At 43.3% G+C, this 15,325-nt stretch overlaps 1 protein-coding gene across 3 annotated transcripts in view; it reads right to left on the bottom strand.

Annotated features, from left to right (window-relative positions):
* Positions 1–15,325, bottom strand: part of ANKRD52 (ankyrin repeat domain 52) — a 232,663-nt gene that overhangs the window by 16,000 nt on the left and 201,338 nt on the right. For 2 of the 3 annotated variants that reach the window (XM_077483382.1, XM_077483383.1), the window contains exons 22-27: positions 13,680–13,767; positions 13,503–13,586; positions 9,697–9,842; positions 9,096–9,178; positions 8,467–8,549; positions 7,421–7,512 (exon numbers count right to left, since the gene is read on the bottom strand). In XM_077483382.1, coding sequence (XP_077339508.1) covers positions 7,421–7,512; positions 8,467–8,549; positions 9,096–9,178; positions 9,697–9,842; positions 13,503–13,586; positions 13,680–13,767 — 576 coding nt within the window. Of the gene's footprint in view, positions 1–7,378; positions 7,513–8,466; positions 8,550–9,095; positions 9,179–9,696; positions 9,843–13,502; positions 13,587–13,679; positions 13,768–15,325 lie in introns of all 3 variants that reach the window. The other variant, XM_077483380.1, reaches the window with a different exon arrangement.

The following is a 15,325-nucleotide window of genomic DNA, read 5'->3' as shown; positions in this document are numbered from 1 at the left end:
AACTAGCATTTTCAGAAGGAATGGTCAGCAATGGTAGACGTCATGATTTCTTAGGTGCTGGTTTTTTCTTTAACCTCTTGATGCCGGTTGCACACATATATGTGGGTGGGCCTCAACACGAAGTGGCTGCATATATACGGCCCCTCTGAAAGTGCTCCCTACACAGTAGCCGGTGGGATCAGTAAGCTCCTGATGCATTCTTGCAATCACAAGCTTTCCAATCAGGTCACATGACTCAAATGCCCCCTCCCGGCTTTGAGAACTCTTAAAGGGCTGCAAGGCTGTCGGTGTGAGAGGATCAACTCAACCCACTTTGTCTGTGTACACTTTTCCTTTTGTCAAATATGTACAAAGAAATTTTAATTTTCCTAGCGCTAATGCCAATTCAATACTTTCCAAGGGACAAACCTGAAAGGATATGTAGAGCAAGAGCACAAACTTTAATCTGCAAGCTTGTTCTGGGACAGTGACCCAAAGCCAGAAACAGCCACACAGCTAGCACTCTTATGCCCTGTACACATGATCGGACTTTCTGACAACAAAATCGTGGAATTTTGTTTGAAGGTTGTTGGCTCCAACTTGTCTTGCATACACACGGTCACACAATTGTTAGCCAACAATTACGAACATGGGAAAGTGATGACGTACAAGACATATGACGAGTCGAGAAAAAGGAAGTTCAATAGCCAGTGCGGCTCCTTCTGCTTGATTCCGAGCATGAGTGAACTTTTGTGTGTGACTTGTGTACACACAATCGGAAATTCCGACAACAATTTTTGGTGGTGGAAAAACAGGATTCTTATAACAGCTTACCTGTAAAATCCTTTTCTTTGAGGTACATCAGGGGACAAAGAGCCATAGTAATTACTATGTGGGTTATATCGGACCAACAGGTGCTGGACACTGGCACGCCCCTAAGGCGTGTACTCCCCTATATAATCCCTCCCATTACTGGGAGTCCTCAATTTTGTAGCCAAACAATACAAGAGTATCCCAAAGAAGGGAGGGACCTCAGTGTCCCCTGATGTATATCAAAAGAAAAGGATTTTACAGGTAAGCTGTTATAAAAATCCTGTTTTCTTTTATCAGGGGACACAGAACCATAGTAATTACTATGTGGATTGTCCCATAGCAATAGCAACTGAAGGGGGGGCAGACAACAAAAACAGGAGACCAGGGGACTCATACTGCAGCCTGCAGTATACTGCGCCCAAAGGCAATATCCGCATGACCTTTAATATCGATTTGATAAAATCTGGTAAATGTATGAACTGAAGACCAAGTCGCGGCCTTACAGATCTGAGCCATAGAGGCCTGATGATGCACCACCCAAGAGGCACTAATTGCCCTGGATGAACGTGCTCTAACATGAGAAGGAAGAATATTCTTCTTTAAGCTGAAGCTTGAGCAATCACTTGACTAATCCACTTGGAAATTAGTGGATTTGACGCTGCCTGTCCACATTTTGGACCCTCTGGAAGTACAAACAAAACCTGTTGTGCAAACCTGAGCAGTTGCCTTTACATAGACTCTGATCGCTCTTACTACATGAAGGGAGTGTGGTGCCTTCTTTCCCTAGATTAAGGATCGGGGGGTGGGGGGGGGAGGAAGAATATTCTTGGTTTAAATGAAAAACCTGTTACTACTTTTGGTAGGAATTCAGGATGAGGACCTAAAACCACCTCCCCCTTATGCATGATGAAATATGGCTCTTCACAAGACAGAGCCGCAAGTTCCGATACTCTTCTAGCAGAAGAAATGGCAACCAGAAAGATTATCTTTCTTATCAAAAGAACCAAGGAAATTACTTGTAAAGGTTCAAGCGGCTGATTCAGCCAAACGATAAAACCAAATTTAAATCCTAAGGATTTAGAGGCACCTTGATAGGGGGAATAATCCGTTACCCCCTGAATAAGCTACGCCCTAAGATTGGGAAGCAAGAGGCCATTGAAAACACTACTAGGCCGGGATCTGGCTTTTGATAGAAGGCCAGCTTCATTTCAGATCCCATATGCAGGAAATCAGGGATCCTGCCTATGACATACTTCCTGGGGTGCCAACCCTTGGATGCACACCAAGAAAAATATGCCTTCCAGACTCTATAGCAAGTCATTCTGGAAGCCGGCTTCCTGGCATCAAAGTAGACACTACCGAAGAAGATCACCCATGATCTTTTATAGAGTGGGATTCAACAGTCAAGCCTGTTAAATTTTTTCGTCCGTAAGGTAGGAGGAAGTACCGGACCTTGTGCGAGAAGGTCTGGCTATAATGGCATTGTCATCCTTATGATCTCGTTAAATCAAGATCTTCTGGGACCCGCTGGGGCCGCCAGAATCACCTCCTTTTGTTCCTACTTAATCCTAAAGTAGCAGAACTGGAGGAAATGCACAGATCAGTGAAAACTGATCCCATGGGAAGACTAATGCGTCTGTTCCGCCTGTTAGCGGACCCAAAGTCGTCAACCTTGTTGATGCATCTGGAAGCGAATAGGTCCATGTCCGGAATACCCCATCTCTGACATATCGCTAGGAAGATGTTGGGGTGAAGAAATCACTCTCCCGGAAATAATTGTTGGCGAATCAAGTAGTACGCCTGCTAATTGAAAATTAAAATTGCTGATAGGCCAGGAACATTGTGTTCTGCCCAAGCTAGAACATTATTCACCTCTTTTTGGGCTGCACAACCTCTCGTGCCCCCCTGGTGATTGAGGTAAGCCACCGCCATGGCCTTGGTCAGACTGAATCCTGACAGGACAGTCCCATAGTCTGACCGTCCAAGATACTAGGGCCAGATGTACTGCCCGAAACATCCACAAAAGTTGATAGGCAAGGTCCTCTAACCTGGACCATCTCCCCTCAACAGAATCTTCTTCCAGGGCTGTTCCCCAGCCTAGAAGGCTGGCATCTGTTAACACCTTCCAGGATAAAGATTCTCTCTTTTACTGGATAACCACCAATTAAGGCTCTGACTTATGTCGGGAGCCAAGCGTATTGGAAACAAACAAGGCCTGAATCTTTTTTTATTCCAGACCGTCAGGATGGTGTTTTGAAGCAGTTTTTGAGTAAAACTGCGTGTAAGGGACGGCCTTGAAGGACGCCACCATTTCCCCTAAAAATCTCCTGCACGGCCGAATGAAGGAATTTTCCTTTGTTTTGATAAATTTAATTGGTCCTACAATGGAACTGATTCTAGTCTGGGGTAAGAATACCTTCTTCTGTATGGTAGCTATAACCAGCCCCCAAGTACTGTAATCTCCTTTATCATTTTAAAGGAGAATCTTCCTAGGTTGAGTATCCAACCTAGAGATTTCAGATAGTTAAGGCTGAGTTTAGACTCTGGTTTTAGACCTGAGACTGAATGCTCTATTAAAAGTAGATCTTCTAAATAAGCTAGGACCACTATGCCTTGAGCCTTTAATTTGGCTAAAGGAGGTGCCAGAATCTTTCCGATCACTCGTGGTGCTGTGGCTAAGCTGAATGGCAGGGCCTCAACAGAAAAGATAATTTTATATTTCAAGACGCAGAAATTTCTGGTGAGCGGGAATATTTGGCACATGGAGATATGAAACTCCCCTCCTTGCAGGATGGACACAGCTGATCGAATTATGAAAGGATCGGATGTTTAAGTGCTGATTCAGATCTTCGAGATCTAGAATGGGTCTTACCTCTGTTAGGTTCTGAACCTTAAAAGGTTTGAGCCAAAACCCCCTATTCAACTAAGGGAACCTCTGATATCACCGACTGGGTGAACAGCTAATCCAGAGGCCAGAAAGACTTATTTTTTCTCCGGATCCTTGGGAACATTCTCAGAGGAGACGGAAATTCTCAGAACTCTAGTCGTAACCTAGAGAAAAAAAAAAAAAATGTTGAAATCCATCTGTCTTGACATTGTTCCTGCCAGATCTTGAGAATCGCAGGACCTTTCCCCTCACCCAAACAAGTGGGGGTGCCCCTTCATGAGAAGGCTTTAGCATTCTACTTTGTGGGCTTTCTGCCCCAAGATCCTGGTTCTGCCCTTGGGGACTTTTCCTCGAACCTGACGGTTGAGGCCATTGAGACTGCCTAGAGACAGATGCCCCTGGCATAGGAGAGGCAGCACGAAAAAAAGGAGAATTGTTTGAACCTCCTTTTACTGGTAAAGAGAACTTTACGCTATTTTCAGATCGTCTCTAAATAACCGTAACCCATGAAGGGAAACAAACTGGCTAAGAGCTTTTTACACAGTGCTTCAGCTGATCAATATTTCAGCCACAGAACTGCACTAGTCCAAGCATAAGCCATAAGGCTTAAAATGATAAGAGTCTTTCATAGCATCTACTCTGAGACATAGTGGGTCAGATACACCACCCCACTGCCAGGCCTGCTGATCAAACATAATTTCAGGTATCTCGACAAACTGCTCCTTAACCCCTTAAAGTCCACCTTTTTCCATGAGTTGGCGTGACTCAAAATGTGCGTCAAAAGGTTAATGGACTGAGATACACTAATTGCAGCAAGAACCGGCTGCACAACTGAACTGCAAAAGACATTGTCTTTAAAGGAAGTTCCAACTTTAATTTGCTGGATCCTTTAACATCAGTGCATTATCCACCGGTCCTGTGAGACTCTGCTCACTGAGGTTATTGCAGCATCAATTGCTGGAACCCACCATTTACTTCATAGAAATCCTGTTTCATAGATAAAGTGTGGAGAATTTCTTGGGAGGATGATATTCGTTTATCCAGATGTTCCCATTCAGAATACATAAGCTATGCATGAATAGGAAAAAACATCCTCAGGTGGAGGAGGTTTTAAAGAGGAAGTAAACCCTAATGGGTTTACTTCCTCTTTGATTCCCTACAAAGGCAAAGCATAATGGACTACTATGCATCGTATAGTAGTCCATAATGTGTCACTTACCTGACACAGGAGCCAGCGAAGTCACCGCTGTCCCCTGTAGTTCCGAGCGACCATCTTCTTGGTGGGTCTTGCTGCTCCGGTGCTGTGATTCGCCGGAGCAGCGATGACGTCACTCCCGCGCATGCGCACGGGAGCCGACAATCGCGGCATATCGCCACGATCTACGGCTTACCCAGTGCGCCTGTGCACCGCTGTCTACAGGTAAATATCTCCTAAACCGTATAGGTTTAGGAGATATTTCTTGGACCTACAGGTAAGCCTTAATGTAGGCTTACCTGTAGGTCAAAGTGGTTTGTAAGGGTTTACAACCACTTTAATCACCCCAACTAGGAGGTAGGTACCTCAAGCCTGTGCTGAAGGCAGCAAAAAGGGTTAAGTAAGGGAGTACACAAGCAACCTGACTTGTGATGCTACTCCTTCCATATTAGGATCCTCCGAGGAGGAAAGATAAGCATCTTCCAATATTTGGGAAGATCTACCTGATCCCTAGCCTCCTGCACCTCAACAAAAGGGTCCTGAGGACTAGATGGGAATCTGCTATGTTTTAGTCTCTATGGAGAGACATCATAGCATTAATCCTCTTTTCAACTTACAAATGGTATAAGAAACCCATTTGTATGATATATACAGGGACTGAAGTGTTCTATGCACCAATAATTTTCCCTGACGGCTCAATCTGACTAGCCGTATCCCTCTTAGAGGAGGATGACATTCTGTTGGAAATGGATTAAGTTTACAATGCGAAACAAATGACCCTTTAGAGAAGTGGTCCCATTACCATTCATAGCCTGAAACATAAAGCAGAGGCACTATGCAAAAGAATGTACATTGCTAGGCTATAGTTCAGCGCCATTAGCTGCTATGGACCTTAGCTTCAGTAAAGTATATTGTGCCAAAGGAATAAGCCTGCGTTTACTAACCTGACCAAGCCATCCACCTGCTCTGTCCCTCCACAGCCAGCAGCAGCTTTTACAGACAGCGCTAAAACCAGCTTCCTTCCATGTGTGGCCGATGTGTCGGACGCAGTTAGCTACGCCCCACCCCCCCCGCAAATTAAGCCCCCCCTCCTTTCAAAGGAAAGCGCTTTCCCACGCGAGCGGCATCCTGTGGAACTGCAGGCATGGTGGGGGGGGGGATGTAAATCCTCCGCTGACACAGTCTGTACCTTTTTTTCAAAAAAAAAATTTTGAGAGGGGCAACTGTTTTGCATCCTGTCCCCTGAACAACAAATATTTGGGGGCACAGGAAGAGGCCAGAAGGCTTCCTTGTCGTTTCCAGCGTCAGGAAGGTGAGTGCTCAATACAGCCCCCAGTGGTTACGCATGAAAACATTATACTTAGAAGGAGAAATTCCTGAGAAAATCTCCCTTACCTTATCCTTGCAGCAGGGTTTTATCAGAGATAAAGACCCAATCTTCTCCCTTCACGGTGGGCTCCGAGACCTTTTAGGAAACCTTCAGGAACCGGGGAACTTCGGGTTACCCACATTCCTGGACCTACGACAGCACCCTGCCAGTAAAAACGTTATGGCCTCACTACCAAAAAGTACTGGATCCCAGGGCCCAGCTCTTTAAAGAGAAGCTTTTGCAAGCAAAACCTTGTTTCTTCAGACACGAGGCATAGGTACCATTCATTTAGCCCATGAAATGATATCAGAACGGACTCGGTAAGCATGGTTAGCCCCAGCAAGGATTACTACCAGTGGAGCTCAGCACAGCACATCTTTACTCATGACCAACACCTTAGACACTGGTGTAAAAACTGAGGACTCCCATTAATGGGAGGGATTATATAGGGGAGTACACGCCTTAGGGGCGTGCCAATCCAGCACCAGTCGGTTCGATATAACCCACATAGTAATTACTATGGCTCGGTGTCCCCTGATGTAAGAAAATAAATTTGAGAACCTTCTAGCAACAAATGTTCGATGAAGCATACACACCGTCAGACTTTCAGCCAACAAGCTCACATCCAACATATGTTGTCGGAAAATCCGATCGTGTGTACTGGGCATAATACTTGATCAGCAGCAGCACCTATATTTCTCTTAGTACAGGTTTGCATTAAAAATACGGTTAACAGTTTCATCAGAACTTATAAACTCCATAGCAATGAGTGGAAACACTGCTGTGTCAGGATCAGGATGTTAAGAGTGCATCATGTACTCCCCCCCCCCCCCCTCCATGAACAGACAACCTGTCAGATTGTATTGCTGACTGTGTCCCCAATGGGAAGATCCACCGTCTCCTTTTTCATGGTGACTTTTAAAATTGGGATAAAAATTGCCCAGAAATCTCAAATTTGTTTGACAGCATGCCAGCTGTACATGTTTGAGAACAAAGTTGTTAATGTGGCCATTCACATGAAATTGGGAGCAACAATAAAATAAAAATCTACACTTGTATGGACAGCTTAGAGGAAAAAATTAATAAATAAAAAAAACAAAAAAAAAAAACCACTGCACAAACATGTTGTAAATACCTAATAGTATTTGTTCAAGAGCTACATTGGTGCAATCCTCACCTTCCTCGTCCACAGCCAAAACAGTAGCTCCTCTTGTAAGCAAAGCTTGGACAACAGATGCAAGACCATTTCGAGCAGCAATGTGGAGCGGCCTAACAGGAAATTGCAGATACAGTTTAGAGAAACAGCTGATATAACGCTATGTTTAAAGTACATGCTTGATGTTTTGTGTAAAATTTATCAGCAAACAACTTTCTAAATAGACATTTACATTTTTTACGATTTCTACAAATGAAGGATACAGGAAGGTTTGGTTATACTGCCACTTAGACAAGGTTTCAGGACAACAATATTAAGCCAGCCACTCGTAACCATGCCTCCCACTGTAATGCTTCAGTTTTGTGAGCAAACAGTACATGAGTCAATAACACTGTGGTTGATCTGTGTCCTTTAATAGACTTGAATATTTTTGCACTTACTGTAAAATCTGATACCATTTCCAAGGATAGGTTCCTACCAGAATAGTGTTCAGAGACCTTAGGGTACGGGGAACCCAAAACTAACATAGAAGATTCACAATAGGTTACAGTAATACCAATAGGGGGAGAAAACGCAGCTGAAAAGGGGAATCTGCTTTGAGGCAGGTGCACCTTGTGACTACCAATAGCAGGAAGGAAATGGTCAAGGGCAAGTCTGAAGAGGGCTGTTGTGTGGGGTACAGGTTGCGCTATGGAGCCTTAGAATATTCAGTTAGATACAAATAAAGTCTGAAGAGGGCATGTGAATCAGATGTTCAGCATCCTAGGCATGGAGTCAAAGTGCCCTATCCATATGAACTTACATCCTGCCCCTCCATCCTTCCCAATTTAACTCAGTCTTTGCTCTTTCAGCTTTCCAAGCATGGACAGGTTTACTGCCCCCATGTCCCTTAATGCATTGTTTAAAGCTCAGCTATCTTTTATGTAAGCATAAACATCGGCACCATTAATGATCTAAAAATTATGCTGGTTAGGCAATTGTGAAAATATGGTAAATGTGTTGAATTTATTGACCATGTAAACTACAGAAAAGAGGAGTTATATAACTGCACACCTAACATCACTTACATTTGCAGCATGCTGTTTGTTGCATTGATAAGGCCAAGGTCCCGAGTCTCCCCTAGAAGCAGCAAGGCACATTTCTCATGACCCTGGAAAAAAAAACGCCACAAGATTTGACAGATCACATGTACAAAAGCAAAGCCACACTATAAAATATGTATAGTTGTAAAGGTGTAATATCTTAAACTCCCATCAAGAACTGCTCCATAGTCAGACTAAAATCTTAGGCTACATTCACATCAGTGTGAATTGAAGCAGCAGGAATCTGATTGTTGTTGTAGCTCTAAACGGCTAGGTGCGGCCGCTGGCCTAGTTCCTATATTGACAGGCCCCCAGTGGCCGCAGCTATATGCAGCTCTCCGCACAACCGCGAATACATGCAGCTGCCAGCGACCTGTCATTATAGTGAACGGGGTCGGCAGCCAAATCTAGCCTCTACAATTTGCACCAGCCTAAATCACTGGTGTGAATGTAGCCTTAAAAGTTAGTAATAACTACTCATATTTACCATGCTACATAATAAGCTTAACTAGATATTTTAAATTCTAGAAGTTGTTTATTTATCTAGTCAAACGCATGCACTGTATGTAGATTCAGAGCTTGCAGAATGTGGAATACAATGTTGTAGAAAATACCTTGCTGCAGGCTAGATGAAGAGCAGTGTTCTTGTTTATATCCATCACAGTTAAATCAGCCTTCATGTGAAACAGCAGGAATTCTGCAAATTAGAAGATAATGAACAATCTGCTAGCAATCAAAAATAAGAAATACTTAGCGTCGCCTAGAGTGTTATAGCATGGCCAACAACTACTGATCCAATTAATTTACACTGGCCTGGGTTTCCTGGTGCACTGACCCTACTCCTTCCCTTCAATCCCCATCCATCCTCTCTCCCATCACCCCTTTTTTTAAATGTCTCCCTCTTTACTTTTTTGTGCATCATATAAAAAAAAACTTTGCAAAAAGGCAAAGGATACAGGTCTCTGGCAGGCAGCAAGTGCGGAAATCATACCCTTGGCTGTAAGGATTGTCTTTAACATTATTCGGAAGTCTCTGAATTTCAAATATGTAGCTATTACTGTGGGCCCTTGGCATTCGGAGGCCTTTTGCTGAAATTTTGTCTATACTGCGAATACTCAGCTGCCTTATTCTTGCTAAAAATGATTTCGCTAAAAAACAAAACAAAACAAACAAAAAAAAACTTTGTTGCATGTATGTCTAATGAAAGCACCTTACCCACTGCTGCAGTTCTTCCATTTTCTGCTGCTATCATCAGAGGTGTCTGACCTGACTGGTCAGCGGCATTAGCTTCAGCCTGGTGTCGCAACAGCAGCTGTAAACCATTCACGTTGTCCGCAAAAGCTGCAGCATGAAGAGGAGTCCTAGAAATGAAATGCACTGGTAAATTATCAACTGCCATTATATGCAAATTCAAAAACCCAGGAACAAAAAGCTGGACTTTTTTTTTTTTTTTTTTTACTTTGAGTCCATTGAGGAACACAAGTCTTTCACATTCAGGTTTTACTGCCGCCTACAGGAGGACTGATACAAACGGTATGCTAGCCCAGAATAGTACCTACTATACTTAGATTTTGCAGCAAAGCAGTAAAGAGGGCATGATTAAAACACAAAAAAAAAAAAAGTATAGGAATAGTATGTGTCTGTCAAAAGACTCCAAGAAAATTATTTTACGGTGAGTACAATAACTAAGTTTTGACATACCTGCAAATTCCATCTTAGAATACAGTATAGGACACCGGATTCTTAAGCCGGGTACATGCTACAAGTTATTTTTCTGCACAACCCAACAGGTTGAATGAAAAAAACCTGTCTACTCCGATCACAACGGTTTATAACCATGCAACATTAGTACAGTGATCTCCCTCGCTGAGTTGTTGTGTTCTGTTCTGACAGGGGGATGGTCCCCTCGCCAGAACACTTCAATCAGCACTGTCTACCATTGGGTAGGAGCGCTGATCAGGATGCGGTCGGCTGCTGGAGATTTTAAAGGTGCCAACAAAACATTGTAAAAACCTTTTAAACAATGTTTGAATTATTATGAGGTTCAGTTTGGATCTCTTTACTGACCACCTGCAATGAAAACCTTGTCTTTCGTCATGACCAGCTTCTTCAGTAGCAAAATTGCTATAGATTTAATATAAATCTACACATAAAATTATTGTATGTATAAATATTTGCTTTGCAGTATGCATCCTCACTACTCTAGCCTTTGCACATGTATTCCAGATTCAGTGTTAGTTACCTCCTCTGATAGGGGAAGAGATCCTCATGCAGAAAAGACAATTATTTGTCCCTGCATGTGCACCCCAAAATGGGCCAAGAGCTGTTATCTATTGAGCAAGATGCACATGCTGCTTGCCCTGTTCAGAGTCCAGGCTTTGCTCCCCTCAAGGTGGGCATACCACTGAAGGTTCTAGGGTCTTCATGGTCTAGGTGCCAAAGGAATTAACCACAGCCCTGGACCTGTGTAGAACCATGCACCTTGTTGCACTACGTGCCAATGTGAGCACCAAATTCAGGACAGAGTGAGCAAAGCAACGATTACAGGCCAGCCTGTGGCTGAATACTGCTTCAGAAGTATACATGGAGGGTAACCGATCTGGAAATTGCTAGTGAGCCAGAGCATTAAGCAGATAGATCTTGATAGAAGTGTCAAACAATAGAAGGATAACTGTTGCAAAATAGAAAAAAAACTAACATTTTCTCCAACAGCAGAAGGAGCCTATCACCTAAAGACACTAACAAAAACTGGAGCCTCATTGTACATCTTATAGATACACTGGTGGGGGTCCAGCAAAGTGTTTCAGTCTCCAGTCACCCAAAAAGTTGTAGCATATAAACCATGGTCTAAGAATCAATTCCTGTGTACTCTACTATATGATTATAGGATAGCCTCTTCTGTTTGAGGGACACAAAGTTTTCACCTTCAAAACAAAACTGGCTACCGCCTGCAGCTCAAAGAGCCTCCTGAAGGAAAACTCCTGGGCCTCAAAACCACCTTTGCCCTTATGCAAAACCAGAAGTGGTTCCTTGAAGAATAAAGCCAACAGTTTAGATACTTCCTTTGCAGAGCTGATGGGTGTGTGTAGAGAGAGGAATCCTAATGCCGCGTACACACGAGCGGACTTTTCAACATCCAAAGTCCGAAGGACCGAGTCCGTCAGACTATCCGATCGTGTGTGGGCTGCAACGGACTTTTGATTCACCAAAGTCTGACGGACTTTAGAATATGGAACATGCTTCAAATTTTCCCGAAGGAACTCCGCCGGACCCGGTCCCCTTCGAAAACTCCGCTCGTGTGTATGCTACTCCGACGGACTAAAACCGACGCTAGGGCAGCTATTGGCTACTGGCTATGAACTTCCTTATTCGAGTCGGGTCATACGTCATCACGTTCGAATCCGTCGGAGTTTAGTGTGATTGTGTGTGGCCAAGTCCGTTCGGCCGAAAAGTCTGTCAGAACTCCGTCGGAATTCCAGCAGAACTCCGACGGAACTCCTTTGGAAGTCTGTCGGACTTAAGTCCGCTCGTGTGTACGGGGCAGAATAGGTTCAACTGGAGATTTCTTAGGCGCAGAGAGAACCAGATTCAGATCCCACAAAGTCACCGGGGAACAAAATGGGGGAAGCTACATAGGAAACTACCTGTACAAAGGCCTTTTTTTCAAGGAGTAAAAGTCCAATAGTCTCTGAAATAAAATAGAAGGTGCAGAAAATAGGTCCTTGATAGCGCTATTCACTAAACTGGAAGTAATTCAATTATCCTACAAAATCTCCTGGTGAAGGAAGGTAATTACCAATTTGGTAGATTTGAATGTCTGGAGTCAAACATATTCCAATGAGAAAAAAGGTTTTACTGAGGCCATATTTGAATAGGGTTATAGGAGTAGTTCCAGTTTGGGAAGTGCTGACTTTTCTTTTAATTGGAGTGAAACACCTGAAAATATTCTGCCACAGAAACTGGAGCAAGGGCACCATGGAAGCTCTTAGCACAAGTAGCATTCTTGATATCAAGAATCTCTCTGAAGAGCTTTTGTCTCTCAAAGGCCATGCTAATCAAACGCTTCTTGTACAAAAGGTTCCACAGCACTTTAACCAAAGCGTCCTGTGCATATGTACTGACAGACATGCCAGAGATGAGACAGAAGGCATCTAGAAGACTGTCAAAGCAAAAAAAAAAAAAAAAAGTGTGAAGCTACAGAAATCTGCTCAGTGTTCAATAGGCAAGGTATCAACCACATTAGTAGTTGGATATCTTTTGAGGCATGTTGGCCAATCAGACATAGTTTGAAAAGGTAAAGTCACATCCAAGGTCTGGTGGAGACCAGGACTCAACACAGAACAGAGTACTAGAGAGGGATCCAAACCATTCATCAGTTAGGACCTTAAAATACAGTCATGCACATATAAGCTGCGTCATCCAGCACAGAACTGTGCAGACACATTGAGCTGTGCTTACGAGGCTCAGTGAACACTTACGAAAAAAAAAAAAAAAAAAAAAGTGCTTACAGGCAAGGAGAAACATCTATGACAGAAGAGACATACGCAGCCTCACAGTCATAAAAAAAGCTACCCGACAGCACATTTAACAAAGGCACTCTAAGTTTAAATGTAACCCTTTCTGCAGTAGAAAGGGTTTCTTTAAGCCATGATGAAGGGGACAGTGCTTAGCCTCCAAAACACATAGGCTACTGTATTCAATTTTTGTTTGCATTAAACCAATTTTTTATACTAAAGCTATCCAATCTCCATCACAAACCGAGGTTATTGTGAAAATTCTATGCTCATACCAAAGAAAAGCAACAGGTATGGGAATAGTTCTTAGTTGGCTATGACGTGAGCAATCATTACTTATTTTGGGTGGTTGGGAGGTGTTTGGGGGGGAGGGGGGCAAGAATTAAAGTGAACCAATTCATTTGCCCCTATATGGGTGAAACAAAACATTCAAATAAGAACTAATTTGCATCTACTGTATACCCACTATAATTATTCAACTGAGTTCATCACAAGATTTATACAAACCTCCCTTTGGCATCTCTGCTATTAACAATCTTGGCACCCATAGCTTCTATAAGTATCTCAGCCGTACCGTCTTGGCTGTTTATTCTGTAAGAAAAATACAAATTAGAAGTATAAACCAATCCTTCAAGTATGGTTCAAAAAGTCTAGAAAACAGAATTCCAATTGCTGAATACTTACACTGCACAGTGCAAAGGGGTGAAAGGGTTTCCTTCGAGGTAAGCAAATGGGTTGTGTTCAAGTAACAATTCCAAACAATCTTCGTGCCCTGTTGAACACAAGACTGATATTAGTTTCTTAACCCTCAAAAAAAAAAGAATTCTTGCAGTAGAATTAATGCACACAACACTGACCGAGCATGAATTAAGTCTATATGCTGGATGTTTTTACATTCAAGCAAAAGTAACGTGGGAGATATTCATTAATTAAATGGTGTGTCAATGAAATTGTTAAAGTCTAATGTAAGTATTTAAACAGTGTACATAAACTAATCCATTCTTCTACATACATAAACCAGTTAAGCAAGCACTGAATAGCCGAATTTCGATCCATCTACAGCAGTTCCTGTCCTTATGAAGTCAATCTAACAATAGACTTCTCGTGAAGGGGCTTGTTGGGGGGAGAGAGGAGGCCCATCACAAACCTGCCTGCAAGACCTTTCACCCAAAACTGGTGTCCACAGAGGCCTTAACCTATGGTGAAAAGAACACCAAGCCGCAGCCATATAAACTGGAACATCAGGAGCTGCTGAATAAGCACTGACACTCCTGATTCAATAGGCCTTAACTGGGAAAGCAGGAACCTTGCCTTGAGATCACAGATCTGAGAAATGAGCTGACAAATCCATCTAGAAACAGTGGAACAAGAAGAAGCCTGACCATTGTGAGGCGGTGTGGCAGAAAAAAACGTGAATTAGACTGCTGAAACCAAGAATAAACTTTAACAGTCTGAATAACATCCAAAAGAAAGAAGCACCTTTAAATACAGTGCATCCTAAAAGTATTTACAGTGCTTTACAGTTTCCACATTTTGTGGTTACGTTATTCAAAAATTGATTAAACAGGGCAATTGGGCAAACAACCCCTCCCCCCCCAAAATACCACACTGACATGCCACTTGCATTTTCTCTGCCCAAGTCTCTCATCAGCCAATCAGCGGCACCAAGGGAGAGACTTGTCTCGGCGTCAGGAGCCAGAAGGTGGGTGGAGCCTCTTCCCTGCACTCGTTGCTAGCGCCTGAGCTGCCTGGCGTCTAGCAACGAGTGACAGAGTCACGTCGGACTCGAGTCTCAGACGAGTGAGTCAATGTGACAGGAGCTGGAGCCTCAAATAGGGGAACAGTTGTTGCTGCAGTTTAGACAGACTAGGTAAAATGTCCAGCGTCCACTGTCAGTGGCAGAAGGCTAGCATTCTTCCTTCTCCCCCAATGTGTGGCAAGTGGACAATCTGCAACGTGTGACAGGTGACGTGGCAAATTACAATCCGCAACATGTGGCAGGTGACGTGGCAAGTGACACACCCAGGGCTCCCACTGATTCTGCATTATGTGATAATAAAACTAGAACTTTCTAGTTCCGCCCAAGGGGCGGTCCCTTAGGTAACAACCCCTCAGCATGCTACTGCAGCCTCAGTACGTCAACAAGCAGTATAACGTAAAGAAAAATTTGAGGGGCGGGTTCTGTGTCAGTCGGTGAATTACAGAGAAAAGGATTTTACAGTGAGTACAAAGCATCCTATTTTCTCTTATATTCACCGACGACACAGCTTCTCTCTTTAGACTATTGGGACGTCCCCAAGCAGTGCCAAAACGAGGGGTGGGAATACAGC

The sequence above is a fragment of the Lithobates pipiens genome, unplaced genomic scaffold (assembly GCF_037356315.1).
Source record: "Lithobates pipiens isolate NorthernLeopardFrog02 unplaced genomic scaffold, aLitPip1_a1.2 Scaffold_16, whole genome shotgun sequence".
In the NCBI taxonomy this organism is placed as follows: domain Eukaryota; kingdom Metazoa; phylum Chordata; class Amphibia; order Anura; family Ranidae; genus Lithobates; species Lithobates pipiens.
Note: the sequence above shows the minus strand (reverse complement) of the source record. Positions and strands in the feature narration are given on the sequence as shown.